The 24,268-nt window shown below is 41.8% G+C and overlaps 1 protein-coding gene across 7 annotated transcripts in view; it reads right to left on the bottom strand.

Annotated features, from left to right (window-relative positions):
• The window catches only part of shank3a (SH3 and multiple ankyrin repeat domains 3a), a 141,492-nt gene extending 117,424 nt beyond the window's left edge, over positions 1-24,068 (bottom strand). For all 7 annotated transcript variants that reach the window (XR_015117052.1, XR_015117053.1, XR_015117051.1 and 4 more), the window contains exon 1: positions 23,604-24,068. Coding sequence is in view for 4 of the 7 variants with exons in the window: in XM_086208806.1 (XP_086064932.1) it covers positions 23,604-23,918 (315 nt within the window). In the remaining 3 variants the exon portion in view is untranslated. The remainder of the gene's footprint in view (positions 1-23,603) is intronic.
• Positions 24,069-24,268: the final 200 nt, after the last annotated feature.

Genomic DNA, 24,268 nt, shown 5'->3' with positions numbered 1-24,268 from the left:
CTCCAATGTAAAACGTGTCTTTGACACAAGCGGCATCTTCAAACTGAAACGATCAGGTTTGTTTTTTCCCAGCATATTTAGAGAGGATAGAGTATTGAGAAGGATTAAGAAAGCCAATTGGGACAATCTTGTCTGAATGGGAAGAGCTCGCCATCCGCCGCAGAGCCGTGAATGAACCCAGACATAAACATACTCAACAGAGACAAATGCAAAGAACTCCAAAGAGAAATACATCCAAATGGCTTTGCATCTCACGTCTTGCAGGAGCATAATGTTGCGGTGCTGATAGATTAACTCATGCATCGTCAGATGACAGAATGACTCCCATCCGGAGCAGGTTCACACGTCTCAACTCTGACCACAAGCCACATTGTTTGGAAGCCACGTAAAACACCTGCTTATGTGCCATATTATATTGAAAATACAGAACATTTTCTACATTATAAATTACATGCTACTACTTCCAGACCCATTGAAAAGGGCCGTCTTTTCTCTTATCCTGAGATGGAAACGTTGAAGCAAACCTCCCAAATGTTGGCAGCGACACTGCCAGGACAGGTGGCAGGAGACGCCTGAAGGAACAAGCAAGTCACTGCTGTTCCATCCTGAGTTCAACCACTCAAACTGGCTGCCATGACCCACCACCAGACTACAACACCCACTGAAACCAGCCAGACATATTTAAAATGCTCTGAGATAAATTATGTTGCTGTATCTCTCTGGTTTGCTCCCAGAATTTGGAACAACAAGAGAACCTCCTGAGAAGGCTGGTTCAGGCAATAGATCATAGATCAAATATTCAACAACCCATCAGAGTGTTGCAGTTTTGTCGACTTTTTTGGGAACTTTATTTGAAATAATTTAGAAACCTTAAAATGTTAGATTAAAACTTTTTTTTTTCTAAAAGAATATTGTGGGAACATTCCCTGCTGGTGAGAATATAACAAAAATGAAATGGAGGCTAATTCATCTGTGTTTGTTTTCTCTGCAAGCCAATTTCATTCAATTAATCATCACGGACCAACATCAGGTTCAACAACTTTCATAAGAATAAATTACTCAACACAAGATGTAATAGTGCAAACTGTTCATGATGAGGTGTACAGCAATCTGCTGCCTGTGTTGCAGGTATGATCACGGCTCTAATCACTGAGAGCTGCAGATCCGCCGTTGCTGGTTGATGCAGTGAGAAAATACATGTTCATGCATGTCAACAAATCCTACTACAGTAGCTGTGAGGGGTCAATCTCTGTGTTATTCAATGCTCAACCATGTGTAACTACATTACCCGACTGTGAACCCGCAGCTAGAGAACATGATGATATCACAACAAGCAGACGACTCACGCAAACCAACAACGTAGACATTTTTCAGATGTATAAGTACGTCACAGTATGTATATTTCTCCTGTGTTGTTGTTCTCAATCAACATGTCTTGAATCCCAACAATCTGTGAGCATGTACACGTTCTGCATGAATGGAAGGAAAGTATTTCATAATGAGCCAAGAACAGTCTAACCTTCAGTTCTATTATGAACACGGAAATGATCACGGGGGGAAAAAAATAATAAAATGAGGGGAAAGGAGTGTTTTTACCTCAAGAAAAGAGTGTAAGAACCGGCAGTAGGAGAGAGAGAGAGAGAGAGAGAGAGAGAGAGAGAGAGAGAGAGCGAGCTCCAATGTGCTTAACTACACTGCAGAGATGCGGCTGGACCAAACACTTCAGTGGGCCACCACGCCACGGCAATTTGTCATGAGAAATGCTGAATCACATTCTTCTGTCACAGTTGTATTGCTTGTGTTCCTGCTTGTTTACATGTTCAGCCGCTGTGGCCTTGTGTGTTTATCAATGCCCCTGCATGTCAAACTCATTTACACACTGGTTGAGATCAAACTCCCTGGGGTACGGCACTCTTCCTTTCACTCTCCCTCTCGTCTTCACACTCTTTTCATCAAAGGCCAAGCCTTGATCTTTGTCTGCTCAAATTAGAGACAGAGATGATTGGACAGGAGAGGGGAAGCTTGAGGGAAAAGATGAGAGTCAAACTGTAGGTCACACTTGTGGCACAATGAGCAGAGGAAGCGTGAAGGAGGACAGAAGAAGCTGTGCGCTTTCAATTAAGAATGGGCATTCAGATGTCAGACATGATGTTTCTGGATGGTAAAGGTAGCTAGAATTATACTCCATCTTGATGAACGTATCTTTAAATAAGAGTGATGTCAATTGTCACCTGCCTGTTTAAAGAATATTTCACTTTAAGGGTTCAATACATTAATTCAAAGTAAATATTTCTTTCTCAATGTAAAAGCAAAGCGTCCATCTGTAGATGTAACAGGTATTTCAATAGGACAACAAATACACTACATGCACTCTAGTACAGGCTACTACAGGAACAGCAGTAAGTGGTATTAGTTTCCATCAGGAGTACTAAACAACAAAAAAATTAAACCTCAGTGCTAATTTGCAATTTTCATTTTGTTTATTTGCAGGCTGTAAGCAGTAATTATTTCCAGAAAGGATTGAGCTACTCTGAAATCAGGTTGCAATTTGGAACTTTACACAATTGAGAAGTTCAAAGAATGTCCCCAGGTTTCAAAACAATTAAAATACATGAATGGACAGAGGTGAGCTGGTTCCCAGTATGATGGAGCAATGTTGATTGGACTCTCGTAGCCATGGCGATGTCCAAACTTGTATGCCAATCGTACATAGAAATTAATGTATTACTTCTGTTGTTACTATCTATATTTGGTCAAAAAAGCCACTGTCCTGCCAAAAAGAGAGAGCAGATGAGTCACATATGCAACAGATGAAAAACAATCTATAGTCATATAGTCACACGCCATCTAGTGGTCGCAGTAGTTATGACCACAAGAAAATAGGAAGTCACTTTGTCAATTTGACGGTCGTTAATGTTTCTTGGTCCTTTCCCGAAAGGGAACCCATGTGTTTCTGTTGCTAAACATAACCACTCCCAGCTAAACACGAGTCGTTTCGGTGGGTCAGAACAAACAACTTATAGTAGCTGGAGAGGTTGGAGGTCTTGTTTAAGTGCAAGTCACAGTCACTTCCTGTCTGCACGGTGACCACTGTCACTGTTTGACCCCGTTAAAAACTCTTAAAAAAAAAGAAGGGGGGGGGGGTAATGTAGAAGATCTGCTGAGGAAAAACTGACCTACAATTAAAAATGGATTTATAGGTCTATAATTGGCACGTTAGATACATTCCTAGATGTTAAAAAAGACACAGAGAAATGTCTCAGAGCATGTTTGCATGTTTAGATTTGGCTGAATTATGCCGTATCTATCGGGTGTAAAGGGGTGAATCTGGTTAGGAGGCGACTGTAAGTGCTGCATGCTCATGATACAACATAAGCCTCATATATTATGACTAGTATTTTCATAGAAATTTGACCAAATACATTAACATTTTTTGATTATGGATTTATGTTAAATGGGTTTCATTTCGTAGGATATGAAAAAACCAAAACTAGAAATTGTGCATATAGATCCTCTATGTGGACGCAAATGCATGTTATATCATTCCACATTTAAATTCAAAACATGGCCCAGAGGTGTCTCGCTAATTAAGATGTATTGTTTGTGTGTGTTTGTTTGCGATTATGCAATCAAGGATGATGCACGAGGCCGGGACATGATTCTAGTATCTCTAAAGACACAGAAGCCATCAGGTCACAATAGAAAAAGACAGGGCATTGTTGTCTTTTAGCGAGAAGTCATGCATCAACAGAGAAGAGAAAAGGAGAGTGAAGCATAGTGGTGAAGTGAAGTGAAAGAAGAGGGAGAAGAGTGCTGAGATGATGGAGTGTAATGACTCTCACACAGCCCTGGCTCCATCTCCCAAGACCTCTGGCTGTCGCTGGCTAGATGACATATGCACTAATTAACAGTGCTGAGCCTCCTCTGGATGAGGGGAAAGCTAAAGAGTCATAGCCAGTGCCCTTAATGGATAATACATAGCACTAGCTGTGCTAACACGTGTTGGTTTTCTAGTAAAGTTGAGCATCTGTTGTAACATAATTGTCGTAACAGAACTCTGCCACAGGAAGCTCCTGTTTATGTTGTGTCGCTAGGCTAACTATCCCTGCAGTCAACTAGGTCTGACTTAATTTGACAGGCTGTATAAAAATGCTTCCGTCTGCCTCTGGTTCACTGCTGCTTGGATTTGCTTATGTTTGGCTGAAGTCCAGAACGGAAACCAGGTGCGTATGTCCTTCTGTCTCAATCAGATGATCCTGTAGGAGTCGACTCGCTAACTGGGATATAAACTAATAGTGTTTCATCTCGCAGCCTTTCATATTTTATGGCACAGTTAAAACAGCCATTTATAATGGATGAGCAGCAAGAGGTAGCACATGTTGGAGCCTGACGAGCAAATGTCTCTTTTTACCCCCTCCCCTTACCGAGCAAGTTTATTTCTGCCTCTTAAGTCTCTTTTCTCTCTACAGTGTGTTTATCTCAATGGGGCTCCAACCAAGATGTTAGATAAACAATCTTTTTTTTAACAACTCTACAACTGCTCAGTAGAGGATACTGTAATTATTCAACTTAATTCTCATGGAAAGTTGTATGAAAACAGTTTTTTACTCAATTATCTGTGTACAACCCTACAAATGTCCAACAACACAAAGGTTTCATGCACCCCTCCAACTGTAGCCAGCAGGTCCCTCATCCCCTTTCACCTTAAGAGACATTCTGGTGACGCATGCTGGGGGACACAGGGGTTTGGGCTTGCATCCCATTACATGGTCATGAATTCAGAGTCCAGTGTGACACCATCTCAACACAGATTACACCCACACAAACCCCTGCGATGAGAGCCTCAAGCTAAAAGCTGGACGTAACTTTTCTCCTCAGCGGAAAATGTAATATATTATGACAGTTGTGACAATGCTGGTGTGTTTTAGCCACACACACAAAAAACCACACACACATGGCTGGGATTAAAGTACAGATAACTGAATACATACATCAATCTGTGAGGTAATGTCTCCACGTCTCATTTAAAACACCCAGTTTTAGCAACAGAGCGATGTCTTAAGATGTCCAGATGTCTCATGATTATGTGGGTTCTATACGGATCATTCTGCATTTCTCTTCCTGGGTATAACTGCAAAAAGTAAAGAATGCGAATAAATCCATCGGGGGAATATGCTTTTTCACCGAAAAACAAATGCATTATGTCCAAGAGCACTAAATACTTTTTAAGCCCAAGAAGTGATCATTTCTGGACTCATTTTTGAGTTTAAACCTAAACCAACCTTTGTCATAGTACTGTCAGGTCATTTACCAGGTATTTTCAAAGAAACTTCCAGCTTCGGAATGCATGGAGCAACTTCAGATGGCATTCCGACAAAACTCAAAAGACGCCATGTGATACATTTAATATAACTTCATTGTGTCGGTCTGACTGGCGGTAGAACAACATTACATAAACAATAAAATAGAAAGCACAAATCCCCATCCTAATAAAGAGGACGTACACAAGATATTTCTTTTAGACTCTACTTTTAATAAAGTAATACCACAAGACCGACGGCAAAGTTAGAGGGAACAAAAACACCCCAAAGAGCATTTCATAGAAAAATGTTGCGGTGAGAGTCAAGGCAACACTGGCAGCAGAATTTGACTGCCTCAAAATAAAACTGTAATGATGTATATATTAAATATAAAAGAGGGGTGAGTTCCAAACACAGTCCTGCGCACACATGAACAGCAGGAAAACAATATATCAATACATTCAGTAACACCAATATTTTATGATAATTTAAAAAGGACAAGAACGCAAATTTCACAGCACTTTAAGGGTTAATACAGACACGTTTAGAGTGGCTTCTTCACAAAAGCCTTACTTAAGAGTAATATATAATATTCATGACTGTATTTTCATTAGTGGATCATCACCTAAAAATGAGGCTTGTTGTGTTTTCGCTAGCTTGGAGCAAGCTCTTACATAATTTTGATGCTGAAGGCATTTGCACAGCAGTCTTATTGTCTATACAAGCTAGTGGAACATGGAGACAACAGCGACAGACATCGCCGCAGAATTTATGAGGACACACAGATGTGGGGGGGGGAAAAAATCATGACGGAAATGAGATGGAGACCGAAAGAGATGGAGAGGTACCAAACTCCATTCAGAAAACCAGCAATTTAAAGGTTGTTTGTTTGACGGATGTGACAGAGCATGAATTAATGACAAGTACTAATTGGTACTAATCAGTCTGTGGCTGCAGCAGACCAGACCACTGGGGCTGTGTGGCCACAAACATGGAAACTTTCAACTGGAACTTTCTCTGTCAACGATGATTCATGATAAACTGCATGGCTGTTGACATTGTGGGTGTGTTGATTATGTCAAATTTGATTTGATTTTATTAAGGATCCCTATTAACTGGTGTCAAGCAGACACAAAAGCTAAAACCCAGAAGTCAATGAAGATGATTGAGCCAGTTTTGATGACTGTCATCTGTGAGATTTTGTTGGATCATAAAGATGCCAAATAGCTACGTCTTGATCCTGATTTCTATTAACCAAGTGTGAATTCTTTTATTGGGCCTGTACATAAAACGACGATCAAACAACTCATTTAAATGTTCTTTTCCTAATGGAGTTCAGATGAGGGTACAGGTTTAAATCACCTCAATTATTGTGACTCAGGTCTCTACCCTTGCAGCTTTCTTCCTCATCATCATCCTCGCCATGGTTGGCCATCCAGCTTCAGCTTGGTTAAACAATGAGACCAGCTGTGCAAACGCATTCGGCTACAAGAGTCGAATGAAAGAACTAAAATAACTGTGAAAACAAAGCCCAACTAGCCTCTTTAGAGAGGTTGCAAGAAGTAAGAATGTAAACAAGGAAGACAAAAACAATTGGCAATTGAAAAAGAGCAAACTAAAATGTGAAAATGCTAATTTGTCCCTTCTGGGCTACTGTAGATGTGATAGCATGATCTCAGTGGGAAAACGATCGTTCTTCATATTACTAAAAATGTCTCTCCTAAGCCAATATAAAAACCAAATGATTCAGGTGATTATACACTAATGAAAATGAACATGATCCTGAATGTCTGCCGAGCGATCCCTCCAAGTCCTACACACCCTATGAAACCAATTCTGTTTCTACACACAGTGGACTTTCTAGTACAAAAATGAACACATCAGCCAAGGGTTAACATCCAGACTATTAGCATGCACCCCTGAGACGAGGAGGAGAAAACGGCATTGATTCAATTAACTTGGATTAATGGGCTACCATCAGGATTCAGATACCTTGAAAACTACCATGTGAACATACACTTCTCCCAGAAAATGCTGAGGCTGGACTTCCCTCAATCGTGTACAACAGCCCATGATTTATTTTGTCCATTTGAACCAAAGAGTTGAGTTTAATTTCTGTTGAAATGGCACGTTGTCAAGGACAACCCAGCAGAGAGCTGGGATGTGTGTAGAACATCTGGCTGCTACAGGAGGCAAGATATTGGATATTGATATGCAGCTATTTCTGAAATGATATTTATCAATAAAACAAGTTTATATGAAATGTTATACACACACCAAAAAACACCTGTAATTATGAATTTGAAAAAGCAACATGTTTATTCATTTCTAAAGAACACGAATCTGACATTAATCGTATTATTCCCTCTTCATCAACAACAGAGGATGAGCAAAGAAGAGACGAGCTAAGCTGGGCTGTGGTACAGATCAGCCATCAGACAGATATATCTATTGATACAGGGACGATATTATCAAGCATCCGTGGTAAAAACAATGAGACAAATCATATTTCTAAGAAAGGGATCAAAAACTAATACATTATGATGAAGAAAAAACAGTATTTTTTGAAAATATTTGATATCACAGCCAAAAACCTGTTTCTACAGAAATGTATGATATCACAACTGAACTGACTTGTCACCTTTGGAATAATAACATGGCATTACTCCATCATTTGTCATCATCAGCAGTTAAGATGCTGGTCAAAAGTGGGTTTGAATGTGTGTGTGTGTGTGTGTGTGTGTGTGTGTGTGTGTGTGTGTGTGTGTGTGTGTGTGTGTGTGTGTGTGTGTGTGTGTGTGTGCGACCTTTGGACAACCAAAGTGGTTCTTAGAATGCAGTTAAAAACAATGAGTGCCCTCGGTCCTGTGAAAAGACCGTAATCCCTGAAACCAAGTTAATCTCTCAAAACTTTGCCGTAATGTCACACTGCTGTTTCCATATTCTAGGAAATGTCACGAAGCCACCATTTTCATTATTGTCAATGGGTACGAAAGCAAAATAGGGGGGAAAAAAAGAGTATGTGCAGCAAGTACAGGAACAAGAACGAACTCCACAGGAACTGCTTCCCCTCCAGACAGGACAGAGAGGTAGAAGAGCTTCTAATTACTTGCGCAAGGATTCCCGGAGCTGTATTAACAGTAGCGCTACAGCAAAATCCTCTTCCTATATTGACACCAGCGGAAGAAAAACGCCTCTGCAGAGCTGTCCGCTCCACTGAACTCAAACGAACAGGTGTCCGCCCTCGCCTCACTTTGACGATAAACAACTGGGACAGTGACAAAATGTCAGTCACTGGCGATGTCATGACAATCAAATAACCAACAATGAGAGTAAATTATTGTCCCCTCAGAGCAGAGTGACAAACGGAGCATAGGTTAGGATAACCAGAACAAACTGATGTGGATTTTCTGTTTTAATAAGTTGCTATTTTATGTCAGGTGAAGACCAGAGCAACATGCTGCAGGGGAAGCAGCTAATCTGCATGCTACCCAGCACTGCGTACACTTCTTAAAAATAGAAAAATTAAGTGCTCTCAGCCAGGCTGAAAACTTTGCCACCGAGGCTATTATAGAGAACCCTGTGAAAGTGATGGCTTAAAGAGCCATTGTGTATGAAAAGAAGGCAATAAATATGTGATTAAGTTTATTTTGCAGCATTTTTTTTTTCATATTTCAAAATTAGCTATGGATATCCATTCTGGCTGCCAGTGTGGATACAGGTACACCACCCCAGGTGCAATGAAAGCCTCCACTGCTTGGAAAAAAAGAAAAAAAAATCCTTGTGGAAACACTTAAGAGATTATAGAAGTTCTGACTGCTTCAAGAGGAGCAGCTTTAACTGCTGAGACTCAGAGGAACCTTATCTGCAGAGAACCTTGGATCTGTGAAGAAGGAAAAGGCTGTAATCGCTGGTCAGAGTCAATTGGCTGCCAGTTCACACTCAACTTCTGCTCACGTTTCTACTGCAAACTCCCCTCTGTTCTTCCACCCCTGTGGTGATATTACAAATAACTGCATCCTAATTTGTTACACACAGAACCAAACACACAGCTGGAAGTTAAATGGTTCTTAAAATATCATTGATGAGCTAATAATCCATCCTTTAAATGAGACACTGGGTGCTCGAGGTGTACGGGCAAACAAAAATCGTTGTTTTTGGTGCAGAAATGAGCCATAGAATAATGGGGGGGAGGGGTGGGTTCGTTTTTGTTTTGGCAGAGAAACAAATAATCTTATTTAACAGCTGAACACTAAAGTATGTTGCAGGCGGAACTTGTCATAACACCTGGACGGAGCAATGCAGCAGCAAACATTTCCACAGCAGCGACGGTAGGGTTTTGCATGCTGCCATTTAATCAAGTAGTCCTGTGACTGGGACGATAATAAAACAAACTGAGGCTGACATAGTAGCTATATTTTGCACGGTGATTCATGAGTATATGTTTTAAACAACAAATATGACCGGGACCATAGAAAAGGACAGATGAGTCAGTGTGTCTATTATTCTTTGAATACCTGGTTATTAAATCCTCATCACAAGTCGAACAAATCACTGAACACTGACCAACACATTCTAGCCATATACACAACATTCTTGAATATAGCATCCGTCAATACTGCTGCTAATTATAAACTAGAATCCTGTATCACGGTTCCTTGTCCCTGCGATGTGTGCCTGTCACACTGACCTTGACCTTTGACCACCTAAAATCTTCTGCTCTGTTACAACAGACGTCCTGGTCGACAGAATACCCAGATTACTAAATCTCAACTAGATATTCACCTGGTATTATAGCGTCAAACATTGTGTCACTGGCTAAATAACAAATATTGATAAAGCTTTAAACTATGACCTTCAGCATTTGGATTAAGCATCTTAAGAAAACTATTTCCCAAAGTCAGGCTGTTAATGTCCCAGAATCACATTAAATCAAATCTGCAGTCTTCTGCCGCCTTATAAAATAAGCATGGGATCAAACTCTTCATCATCAGACAACCAGCCCACATTCATTCATGCAGCACAAAGTCATGACACACACACACACACACACACACACACACACACACACACACACACACACACACACGCGCACACACACACACACACACACACACACACGCGCACACACACACACACACACAGTAGTTGCTCAGCTGTTACACAATGGCCACAGGAATCATCAATCTCAGCCATGATTACTGAGCAAGTGCACTCACATTTCTGCACACACCGCTGACTAGAAACAGAAGAGACAGAAGGGGAGGAGATCAGGAAGCTTTGTATTGTGTTGCCTTTAAGGGCAAAGACAAACTAAACTACTGGCAAAAGAACTTGTGTCGATGAAGGACAATGTGCCTGCGCCTTGACCAAAAATTTGCACTTGCACAAAAGAGCCAAAGATGCAACCAGCAATAGTTGAGCACATAAATTCTGAACCACAGTGTGAGGGCATAGCTCTCCTCGCCAGCAGGTGGCAGTAGTGTGTAAACCTTATTCAAAAAAGTGAAACCAAGGAATTTGAACTGCCAATTTTCACACCGTGTTCTGTTTCCTTCTTGAGATAGTTGTCAAATGAAAATTTACAACTTACAGTGATGTTGTAAGGAATGATTGGGTCAGATGATGTTGAAACGAGAGGAAGGTTTTCATTAAAACATTCTCAGTTAGCTGGTGAAAGCAGGCGAAAAACATCAGCCAGCGCCACAGTTTATCGGTGTGCGTGTCCTCCCTCTGAAGCTGTACAAGAGGTAGTTGTGACTGGGATTAATAAGGAACATGCTGAACACGCCACAGATGCAATGAAAGGTAGGAAGCATAAGTGCACACACAAACACACACTCACACACGCCCATATTCCCTCTTCACAGCCATTCACCTCTCCTCTGCATCATTCACACATCATGTGCACAAAGACATGCTAGCACACACCAAAAAATGATTAAAGTCCTCTTCTCAATTACTCTTGACAGGCGAGAGTGAAAATGCCAACAAGATCTAGAGTTAACGTCAGTCACAGGGGAGATTTGAACACTCATAAAGGCCGAGACACACAGCGAACATAGGTACAGCCACACATGCCGAGAAGAGAGCACAACACACGTGCACAACCAGCAAGAACTTCAGAAGTATTTACAGGGTAAAGTACATGCGTGGTTTTGACATTTGTGGAGTAGCTAGTAATTAAATATATTTGGAAATCGCAATATTATATATTTGAAATCACAAATGTGAATATATTCTGTGTGTAAAGTAATGTGAATATTAAATGCATCTTTTCTGTGTTCCCTTAAAAACCCAGTATAGCATATCAAGCATTTCCAGCATGCCTGACTACCTCTGAGTGCACACTGTGCATCCATGTGGTTAAATGAAGTTTAGACGGAGGAGCAGCCAGATCCTGCTGGATTAAAAACATCAAATGGATCATCTGTGTACTGCGTGAAACAATGAGTCATCTCACTGTTACAGAGAACCCACATTAGTAACTGAACATGGGCTTTTTCCAGGTCCTAAACGTGGATCACTATGATGTCAAACCATCATGTAGAGTAGAAAGCAGGTGAGTTTAAGCTATCTGCATTGCTTTCTGTTAGCAGCAGCAGCAAAAGCAATAAAGATGTAACTGCTGTTTTTATTTCAGAGTGCAAAGAAGGAACACAGTAAGACAGAAACGAAGAAAGAGGGGAAAATAAGACACTTTTCTAGCATACGGCTATGCTGCTATTGCTAAAGAGGCTTGTTTTACTACCGATACAACAGCAAAAGCTGTTAAGGTGAATGTCCACCATTGTAGTGCAGCTTATTGGAAGCGTGTAAATTGCCAGGAGTAACCCCCCCACACAGGTAGCAGGGTAGGGAGGAGTATCACTGTATTGACTGCACTGATCATTACTGATCGAGGCTCTTTGAGACAGCTTGCAACTCTGGATACACTTTCAGTTCAAGTGCACAAGACAAACAGATGTGGAAGCCCCATCAGCCCATCCAATGCCTAAGAGAGGAGATTGTATATTAAAATCAAGCGTTATCTTCTTTCATTTTATAGATATAATATTAAAATGGAGAAGTGTTCCACCTGAATAAACACAATAGACGTCTCAGCCAGACCTGTAACAAAAAGCTCAGAGTGGTTGGACTAATATTAATGTCTCCATCAATTCCCAGATTAGACTCACGAAGAGAGAGATGGAGGAAAAACAAAGACGAGAGGAGCGACAGAGGCTATAAAATAAAGTTAATGCAAAAGGTGAGTGGATCAATAAACCAATCACGGAGTTTAATTAGAAATGGCTCTCCTCTTGTGACCCTTAATTGTTTTATGATTTTATTTATTAGCATCCATGCTCTAAAAACAACATTGATTTGCTTATTACATCACAGTCATTGTAATCTGTGCCGACACTAAATAAAATGTGCTTTATGCTATGAAAGGACATTTTGAATAGCTTCACAATCAGTCTGTATTGGGTCAAACTGGTTCTTTCTTAGTCTGCCATGCAAGAACATTACACCTCCTATTCTCTTTCCTGCTTTATCTTTCTGTGGGCAGGACCAAGTGGACAGATGGAGCTGCAGCCAGGGGAGGAAGAGGGAGTGAGACGAGGATACGGGGAAGGGGTGTAACACTGGGTCAAGTCTCGAGCCCATCCCGCTCCCTTGACGACAGTTGTGGGCAGATGGACGTTAGGAATATGCAAGCCACGTCTTCTGTCCCCCCTGACTCTGCGAATGAAGCTAAAAATAGCAACACGTCAACATGAGAGACTTTCCAGAGTAATGCCTAACAATCTGATACAACATCGCATATGTCCATCAGTGTGGGCATAACTGTCAAACCACTGTAGCGTGACGGAAGCGGGTTGAGAGACATGGAATGCGGAGGGAACACAGCGGGAAAGGAGGCCAAAAAAGACGGGCAATACAGCCTTGCACATTAATTTCCAAGTGAACATTAAGAGACATAAAACAATGGTCGAGGGAAAGAGGCAGAGAAAACTACACACAGGTTTACACACCTGTGCTGGATATGACAAACAGCATTATTAGAGGAAATGTAGAGAACAAATATTGAATAGGTTGCCGACAGAAACACATAAGCAGCGTTTCCATTGACGTGATTCAAAGCAGCATTATATTGTTTTACAGCCACCCTGTACAGGGAGGAACGGAAACATGGGTCAAATGACTTCTGGATTTACTTTTGGCAGATCAACTTTCAGATCATTCAACTTTGTGTCTTAGCAGTCTCGAGGGTTCTGAAGGTAAGGTTCGCTTGCAAAGACAAAATCAAGACAAGCCCAGCAACTATTAGGTCTATATGAATGATCTATCCCAGCTGCCATTGGGTGAGAGGTGGGGTTCACCCTGGACGGGTCGCCAGTCCATCACAGGGCCATCAGGAGCAATTAGGGGCTCAGTATCTTGCTCAAGGGTACTTGGACATGGTCACCAGGTGAAGTGAGGATCAAACCAGCGACCCTTCGTTTAGACAGCCACTCTAACTCTGAGGTGGACAGAAAATACCGTGTTAGCAATGATCCTATCCATACAAATACAACAGAATCCATTCATAACTCTATCAAATTTGACATAAACACCACAATCTACATCGATTCTACAAAGCTTTTGGCAAGGACAGGACTGGGTGGACTCTCCACTGGGCACACTTTGTGTTTATGGACCCACGGTTCAAACTGCAGTGCTGAAAAGGTTAATAGAAGTTCCTGATCAAATCAAACAAGGAGGTGGGAGGTTGCATCACAGCATGGGCGAGGCCAACAGTGGAGTTGTAGAAAAAACTGACGCGGCCCCTTTTACTGTGCAGTTGCTCGTAGAGTGCAGAAACACGACCGTCCCCCCTCCCCGCTCCCTGCTCCCTGCTCCCACGTTGCTCCAGGCCTGAGCACGCTTACAACATCACCGAGCTGCATCACGCTGATATTTGGCCGGGAATCTCGCAGATCTGAGGTTGTGTTTCATCAAAAGAGTGGAACAGGAGTGAAAAAAATCCACTCCCATGTCAGGCTGTCTATGCCACACACTGAATTGTAGCTTTTGGTTTAACCAACAGTGAGCGAGCGGCAGGCGAGGGGACAAGCAGCACATTAAATATGGTCATGCACTCATCGAGGTGGAAACCGAGAAGGCACACATTTCACTCACATCATAAAAACGAGGAAAAAGCCACTCAGAAGAAGGCACATTCTCTTTTTGTTGTGGTAGTCGGGGTGACTCGAGGCTTTGTGATATTGAATGTGCGAGGACCAAAAAAACTAAAAACAAAAACTCTAAAAAAAAACAGATGGATTAAAATGTGGTCACTTCAGACCGATAGGAAGTGACAAACTCATATAAAACAGGATTCCAACTCTGACAGTTACCTTCCACTGATCAATATACACCACTATGGACTGAATGACTGAGGGAATGAAACTGAATATTGCTGGCAAAAGCTAGCTACAAAAAGTAATTACAATTTGCATTAAATTTTGATGGAAAGTCGACCACAGGAACCATTAATACAATACCAGTATAAACAAACTGGTCAATATAGAGATCCAATATCCAAGCAGACGGTCAGAGTCCCTATAACCACCACAGCCAGGCTGAAAACAGACACTAGATCAGGGAGGGAGATGAAAAACTGAAAAATGAAGCATCGAAGACATATGATGTCTGTAATTGAGGCTTTGGCCACTAAACAAAAGCTCACGACACTGGTGAGCTGAACAAAAGAGGCCGAAAAGAGGGAAAGAACAAATGTTCTGATCTCATACGAACAATGTACAGAGCAGCAGTGCAGTAACGCAGTAACAACAGACCCACCATCAACTGAACGATAGAGGAAAGCATATGGGAGAAAACATATCAATGCTCAATGGGTAATTTGTCTGAAAGCACACAAACTAGTCTCCATCACAACAGCTGAAATCCATAAACAGCCACATGGAGAAGAGGACCTGACTTGACCCACACTTGCTGCTGAAAAGAGCACTGGATTGATGGATATCTATGGCCGCCCTAATCCAAGGACACCGTCTAAGAAGAAGTCTGCCTGATAAATTAACAATGCCACTTCTACAGTGACATTTAAATGTTTCTAATGTATAATTTGTCAGTACATGGCATTTCCTAAATACGCTCGCTTAAAGCTATGCAACTAAAGACAAGAGAGTGGTAATTATTTCTGATTAATAGCCTACGTGACTTCAACTCAAACACACCAAAGAGACAAACAATACAGTATCTGACACATGTCAAGTCAATTTAATTATACAGCACCAGAACATATCAGTTACCAGTAAAAGCAACATTTGTGGCCAATGAAATGAAATAAGATATGAGATGTCACAAGAGCCAGTACAATGGCACTTGCTCTTTCTCTGTGATACCGTAACTACTAAAGATAGAGTAGGTGCTGGAGATACATGACAATACCAGCAACATGTGGGGGAGCATTAGCAAGCACAGCAACAGATCTGCTTGTGAATTTGTAAGAAAACAACAACAAAAGCTGCAAGAACGTGGAGACAGCAGGTTTGACACCAGTAACTGTAGCATTAGCAAATGAGCAGCCAAGAGAGGGTGTGTATGAGACAGTGAGCATTTCTGAAGCTTCAGTACAGTGGAGTGTGTGCTGCGGTGTGAAATTAAACTACAACGGATCAATAAATGACAACGTTTTCCTCCCATGTGCCTCCATAGGAGCACAGCTGAGGATATTTGTTATGAAGAAATACTACAACTCATTTCCATGTTTCGTTTGCTAAAGTGAAGGAGGTTTAGCCCAAGGCTCGGAGTCAAATTTGACCGCGCCTCACCAAATTTGGACCGAGGTTTAAGGGGAAGAACACCCCGTCTACTTTACACAATTCAAGCACAGTCTTACTTTGTTAAAGTGCGTATGGGATGAGGAACACCAAGAGGAGACTGTAGGTAGGAAGTCACTTTATACCTTCATAAGTAAGGACCCTCTCAGCTTAGTGTACCAGCCATCAGATATCCAAATGATTAATTGTAGAACAATGAAAATGATATTATCGAAACCCAGAGACCAGGGGTAAAAACCTTAAGTGCTGCCAATAACAAGAGGAAAAATCTAAGGATTAAAACAGTATTCCACAGAAGTTCAAAAAATTCTTTTCTCTCTGTTTTCCTAATGTATGATGTTCTATGATATAAGGAAGGAGTCAGTAAACGGTAACTTGTTCAGTGTCACTTTGCTGATTCAGAGATCATTGTGATATTTTGCCAATATTTAAAAAGAAATCCAGGCAATAAAATTGCAATTACAAGAAGCATCAAATCAATTCTAACTTTAATTGGCCTTGTTTGAACTTGCTTAACTCCCTTGAAGTGCAGCTGGGAGGTTTGTTACATTTCGCTTAAACATTCACAGGATTAAAGACCATTTGCCATTACTATAGGGCATTTTTCACAATGTGGAGTGTCCTCCAAGTCTTATAATGCATGCTAGCTAGAGAGAGAGGGGCTCAGAGGTCATCCACACCAGTGTCCTGAATGAAACATGAAGCATCCACAAGTGCATCACTAAATGCCCCCTGACAATAAACTGCTGAAGGTTGTTGGAAAACAGCAACAGATAGGAAGAATAGGGTGCCTGAGAAAGCCGGTTCCTAACATGGCAACACGGTCAGACAGCACACATATCAGGGCCAAGTCATATGAAAGCCTGAGACACGACTACGACGCTCAGCATCGTAACACAGGAGGAGACTTGTGGCTTCAGGGCAAGAAACCTCTGACCACAATATGTGCTCAGCGTAGGCTAAGCCGGAAGTTAGCGTTTCTACACTGGAATTCGGGAGTAAAAGTTCATGAGACTTACATGATATGTTTCACAAGATAATCTTAACAAATAAACATCACTTTTATGTTTTTTGAAGCCAACACCCAATCGCTAGAAATGAAGAGCTAGCGTTACGCTGCAAACTACATCGTACATGCATGACTTTGACGTCACCATAGGTAGCTTTGCAATTTAAATGATGGTAAACATCCACCACAACTCCTGCAGTTTCATTTAGCCACCTGTAAGCGACCAGCTCTTTCTATGATACATAAAAAGCCTCAAAATTCAAGCGTGTGGTATTGACTGATATATTTCATGCTGTAGAACAAACTTCAGGCAACTGATAACCCATTCAGCTGATTCGGAGACAAGAGAACCAAAGCGAACCTATTTCCAGCCTTTAGGAGTCATTCCTGCAAGTCTCTATTGTTGAAACCATAGTTGCAGATGATGAAAACATGCCGGTGAGAGGGATAAACATATAGCAGTATGAAGAGACGTAGATGGGACAGCATACACTGCGAAGTATCGCACACCAAGTATGCAAGACATGCAGAAGAGAAGGGTAGCCCTTCAAACATGTCACTTAGAGACATAAACGACCACATAAACACTGAACATACTGAGTAAAACCCCACAACTCATATTTGTCTGGAAGCTTGAAAAGGACGTATACCTGCCAGGATGGGGAAAAGGTTGTTTTTTTTTCCTCTCCTTTTTTTTTAATTCCCTCATTTGCATTATTTGGGTTTATTTTGATTTTGCAGCAGAACCACACATCACACTCTGATACTTCAGAAGGCAAAATGCCTCCCGTGAATTAATTAAGGGAGGAAATTCAGTTATAGAGGCAAAACGAGAGGCAAATGGAGAATATGGATGAATGCAGGTAGTGGGCAGACTATTTATGTCTGTGTCTTGCTTTCCTCTGTTGAGAGATGAATGGCATCCATTAGCAGTATTGGGAAGCTGTCTCTTTTTGCTCCAATCACAGAAATAGAGTTTTGGTGGAGTTGGATATGATGAATGACAAATCATACCCCATAGTAAAAAAAACAACCCACAATCTCTGCAAATAATATTCCAGTAAACAGTCTGACTGAAGAAATTGAGATATTGATTGTTAATGCAACTAACTTCTACTGCTAGGACACGGTGTTAGCTCAAGGGAGTGTTGACAAATATGCAAAATTTGAATATATATTTGCATTTTGATATCAGTTTTTCCAATTGTCCAACTCCTAAGATTGGGACATTATCACCACGGCTGTCCATCTTGTGAGTTTTGGCATGAGACGGCAGCACTGAATACATACCAGACAGGAGTCAACCACAGTGTCCCCTACTAAATCGATGATTAATGTAGGTCAAATGATGGGGAGTTCATAAACTAAGTTACCAAACTTGTACTCAAAAGACTTGGAATACTTGTGTTTTGCCAGGACACACTTAGCTTTTAAGTAAAAGGTGCTGGCTATTGCAATTTGCAGCGTGAAATGTAGTTAATGCAAATTATCTAATTATTGACAGTCTTTAAATGAATGTTATGACAGCCAGCATGTTCTCAGGTTTCGCTCCCAACACAGGGCAGGGAGTGCAAAAGAGAACGGCACCTAAATAAAGATTTACGCTGAATGCCATGTTTTTATTTGTACAGTACAGATCATGCTGTTATACCCATAAATGAATTTATGTTTTGTCCTCTTGTAGACTGTAAAATGGTACAGAGCAAACCCTGCGTGACATCACAGGAAGGTCGACTGAAAGAAGGGACAAAAAGGTTGATATTGGAAGAGGCTGAAACGTGTGTTTGTGGAGTTTTTTTGAGGGACTATGCTTCCTTACTTTTCTGAAGGTTTTGACAACCCAACTGCTGACTGTAGTTACAGCTGAAGCGCGCACAAGGAAACATTTCTATGCAGCAACTTATGAGTATTCCCATTACAAGAATCCATTATGAACTTCATGCGCTGTGACAGGAAGTTCACTCCACAACCACAAAACTCTGCATATATCACAAACACACGCACGCACACACACACACCTTCAGACTAATTAGCCAGCAAAAACCACGCTGTCAATCTTGAGTAACAGGCCAGTCACTGAGCTTGGGAGAGAAAGAGGATTAAGTCATTTTAGACTCTGGCTTCAGCTCACATGAGGCCTCACTCCAACCATCTCTCCTGCTGAAAAGGAAACGTGTTGCCCGGTATTTCTATGGTGCTCCATTCTCCTGATCCAAGCTTGAAACGCAGCAGGAGATGTGTAATCCTACTTCAAGCAGACTATTCCAGTGTAATCTCTTGCTCGGTACACCCTAGTCACTTTTGACTTTTCCATAAAAGACTCAAACACTGTCTGGCTATCTCTCTGCTTCCTCTCGGTCCGTCAGTGTTGACGGAAGAACCAAAAACCTGATTCAATGAACCGTGTCATTTCAGTGGGCCGGTCGAATCGGGTGATGGGTGGCAACAGCAAGTGAATCAAATTGATCATTTTCCTTTCATTGTCTATCCCAGTAGCCTACGGATGCAAAGCCTGAGCTACCAGAGCCAGGAGAGTCCACTTTTCTGTGGTGTTTATTCATCTCAGGACCGCTAGCACCTCTACTGCTTATAGTGGTATTGTGTTACACACCGTGATAAACACTGTATCAAAGTGCACCGAGGACCATGACAACCATAACACTGAAAGATCTGTCCATGAGACCACAGTGGCTGACTGGTGCCAGCAGGTTTTGAGCCAATCCCATCATCCATTGTGATGTTTTACTGCTTTGAGAGAACACAAGCACAGGAGGTCACGCGGTGACAGTAATCTACTGTCTTTCTGAGGGTAACTGTGCTATTCCCTGCAGACTTGAGTAAGAGATGAAAAAATAAACTTACTGAAAGAAATATGCATGTGCAAAATGAAGAAATTTTAAAAATCCCCAATATCCTAAATGTTGACAGTCTACGATCATCATATCGCACACCCTTCCTGTAGAGGGACTCCTTGCACTGGTGGGAAAAATGCATGAGGTGTTCACTTCCCCATTGTTGACTGAGACGTAACAAAAGAGAGGCAAACTGGCGGGTGTAGATGATGTGGCCCCGCTGTTGCATCGCTCTTAGATCCTCCGTTTGTCATACACATAGCCCTACACTGGCAGGCTCCTTCATTCCTCATTTTTCAAAATTGAGGAAAGGTGACAAATTTGCAGGTTGTGCAAGCCTTGTCTCAAAAATTTGTTGCAGAATGCACAGCATGGAACCCTGATAAGCCCTGAAGACAGTTCTGGAATACCACCTGGCCTGTGCCATCAAGGTTACTCTAGATGATGGTCAGTGCTGCCAGAGGGGATCTCAGTTTTCTGAGTCACGACAGAATAATCTACTATTTAAAGATGTATAAATGTTTTCAAAACTACACTGACATAAAATAATAGCACCTATACAACCTAAAAAAATTTTTTTTCAAATGAACACACGTATCACTGTTTCAGAGTGACTCTTCACAACATTGAATACACACAATAATGCTGTGAAAATGCAGCTCAATTAGAGGTGATTTATCACCTGCTGCTCCTTGATGACTGACATCAGTACCAGTTTTGCAGGCTGAGGGGAAAACATGGTGGGGAAGTCTAGAGCTTTCGAGGTATGGCCCTCTCTTTCCAGGAATTTATGTGTACATATTCATTTTAGCCATCTGCTCCCCTCAAAATAAGATTAATGTTTGGCTGCAAAATTTAATATTATGAACACGAAATGTCACTATTTCAGCTATTTTAATAACCGATTAAGCTACAAAATAGCAACCACTGGTGTTAAACCTCCAAAGAAAAAGCAAACACAAATGGCTAACAAATTAAAACAACCCACAATGTCTATTTTTTTGAACTCCTGTGCAAAGGAGTTAAATCAGCAGTGATTATTTGAGGAAGGCAAGGGTTGTGTTTGAGGAGGGAATTCACAAAGAGTGGAACGCGGACATCAATAGCACCCTTGAAATGCGCCTCTACTTTCGCCCCATCTCGAGGCCCAACCTGACTGCAGTTATGGAGTGGTCAGGGTGGTGTTGGGTCTGGACTTGAGCAACCATGTGGGAAAGCAGCATTACCCGCAGCACGGTTGGTTACCAGTGGATGTTCAACTCCAGCTCAGTGTGGTCTACAGCACACACAACCACAGTGCACGTGGCTCCCTAAAAGACCAGTTCATTAGAAGTGAAGATGCACATGCATACCACACTAAAACAAAAACAGCCGACTTCCCAATTACAAAACTAACATGGGAAAAGGATCTTTTAAGCTGAGCAGCACTCTGATGCAGGACAAGTTACCTCAGCATGTGAGAAGCAAAGACAACCAATAACTTTTTTTTTCATAAAGGGTGAGAACCTGCTTATACCTCATATATAAGGGAGTATTAGCATGTTAGATAGCATTAACTTATCAATTCTAGTGTGATGTTGTTGTTGTGGCTGATGATTGTTGACAGCACTCTACATGTTGAATTTTAACTGCAATGGTTTGATACTGATGGATGCTCTCTGGTCACTTAATCCTCCATCTTGACTGTTAACGCATCAAGTACCACGATAGAAACTCTTATGCTATCATTGACAAAATCAGAAAGCTGCGTACTACAGTATGTCTACGTACCTGTGGGGGAAAAAAAACCTTATTTGGTGAATGGAAACTTTTGGTAAATTCCTTCTTTGAGTAGTTTTTTTTTTTAAGCAATTCTTAAGTAGGGCCCGATGTCTTAAAGTATGCTTCTTTTTTCTTTCTTGCCATTTTAAGGGGGAAAAAAAAAATTATTCTGATTTTAAATCAAAGCTTAATATATTGATATCTCCCTTCTGTGTGTTTGTATGCACGTGTGAGTGTGTGTGTGCGCATTTGTACAGTTTGTATGGCATGTACAGTATCTGCATACTTAAATGCCTGAGTGCGATTGTGTTTCATCTCAACAGAAAAGCTTTTTTTTTGGTTCACAGACAGTGATTCTGCAGCACCTTCGGGGAATTCTCTGCTTTCTTTTCAACTGCTCTCCTTTTATTTCCTGTCTTTATTCTTGGCATGCAGTACCACAGCCTTGCTAAGATACAATGGGTTACTTCAGCCAAGTAGCCAACAATAGGGAGGTAATCAACAATAACAAACACAAAAACAGCTTTGCTGTCAATGTCTGGAGAAAGAGTCAAAATGACACTACAGAGAAGCAATTGTGCAGCCAAGCATGTGTGCTCAGTGACAGGCTGTAAAGGTTTAATCTGCATTTTGCTGTACCATTAGCAAAAAAAAAAGGTCTCCAGTGGAAATGTGAGAGCACAATAGGAAAGGTGAGTAGAGGACTGTTGACAGGGCCACATTAGAAATAAAAAAGCTTAGCGCGGTGTTGTTACACCGAAAATGTCACATGCTATCTCTTTAATAGTCTGATCTTCTGTGTGCTGCTGAGAGGAGAGAGAGGCAGAGATAGGCAGAACACATGAGGTTGTCCAATTGCAACGGAAGGTATAAGGTTTCTTTTCTAGCTTAAATGTGTTTAAGTATATGACAATTTAACAGCAAAGGTGTCCTTAATTATGTGCAACTAAATAACTGTGCCCTCACTGTAAAGAAACACTACCAGAATAATTGATTAAGAATGCTTGCCCACTGTACACTGAGCAATTGCTGTTGCTGAATGAATTATGATCAAATGTACTTGGACATTTGCACCGTTCAATAGCACCTTCTGCAAGAAGCGGACACACAACTGAGTCAGAACGGTCACAGGAATATGCATTCTGTGAAGAGAGCATCGGTGCATGCATGTACCGTTTAGTGAAACAGAAAGAGCAGGAGGAAATGACCACCGATAAGCTAATGGATCTGCATTTTTGTGGCTACAATCAAGCATTGATTGGGGCTACATCTTCAGGGACTCTGCTGGCTAAAGATTTTATGAAGAAGAATGTAGTCTGGCTGGGCAGAAACAACAGAGAAAATGAGATTGAGGTTGAGATAAAGTTACACAGTTCAGGTAGAACTATCTTGTATCTGCTTTAAATCTCGCAAATAATTTACTGTGGCACACATGACCCCCCCCCCCTTTTTTTCGTCTCTCATGCCTTTTCACATTGGCCCCCCTTATCCCCTCCTTCTCTCACCCTAAGTGGCCAGTTGTCAAAGTCAGCTGAAGCCCAGTTAATGAAGAGGTAGATTTATTAGCGAGACATCAGTGAAAAGGTGGAGTGAGGGTGGGGGGTGATGGGGGGGGGGGGGTGGAACCCCAAGAAACCAGCAAGAAAATCCAGCCAGTAAGCATGCATACCAAAAATCAGAAAGAGGGGAAAGAAAAGGTATAGGCTGAAGAAAGAAGGGGAAAGTAGGAAAATGGGGAAAAAAAGCACAGAGAATAAAAGTAGAGAGAACCCAGGAGGAGAGGAGGGGGAGAGGCAGCTTCCCTCTCTTTTATCCTCTCCCCGGCATTGGCAGCAGAACAAGCTCTTACCGTCTGTTGCAGGTCTGGGATTCCAATGCGGATGACTACAGTGTTGCCTGTCGGTTCCTCCATGGGTGCTCTTGCACTGTGGCTCCGCTCTGCACCGGGACGGATAGCCGGAACACCGTCAGGAACGGGAATGCCGCTGTCCTCTTCCCGGGAGCTGCCGCTATCAGTGCTGGCCCCCTGGCTGCCGTTTGCAGTGTGTATGTGAGGGTGTGTAAGTGTGTGTGAGTGTGTGTGCTGTTGCTGCCGCTGCTGCTGCTGGTCCTGCCGTGGAGGGCTGGGTGGCTCATGTTTGCCGGCTGCCGGACGCAGAGGCATGCTCTGCGTTAGGGGTTCGGTATGTCTCTCTCTCTCTCTCCCTACACACACACACACACACACACACACACACACACACACACACACACACACAAACACACCGATGACTCTCGCTCACACTAAACACACACACCTCTTGCAGCATGCATCACCCGCCTGAGAAAAAAAGAGAGAGGAAGAGAGAAGCAGGGAAGAAGTGTGGCAGAGAGGGAATGGGCAAAGAGGAGGGGGTAAGAGAAGATTACAGAGAGATGGAGGGTAAAAACACAAAGAGAAGATGAGCACCAAGGGAACTTACAACTAACACTAAGAGATGCAGCAAGATTGAAGGAATTACAGTCATACAATAG

This window comes from Aulostomus chinensis, chromosome 7, assembly GCF_037954235.1.
Source record: "Aulostomus chinensis isolate RoL2024-O1b breed Wild chromosome 7, RoL_Achi_v1.0, whole genome shotgun sequence".
NCBI lineage: Eukaryota > Metazoa > Chordata > Actinopteri > Syngnathiformes > Aulostomidae > Aulostomus > Aulostomus chinensis.
Note: the sequence above shows the minus strand (reverse complement) of the source record. Positions and strands in the feature narration are given on the sequence as shown.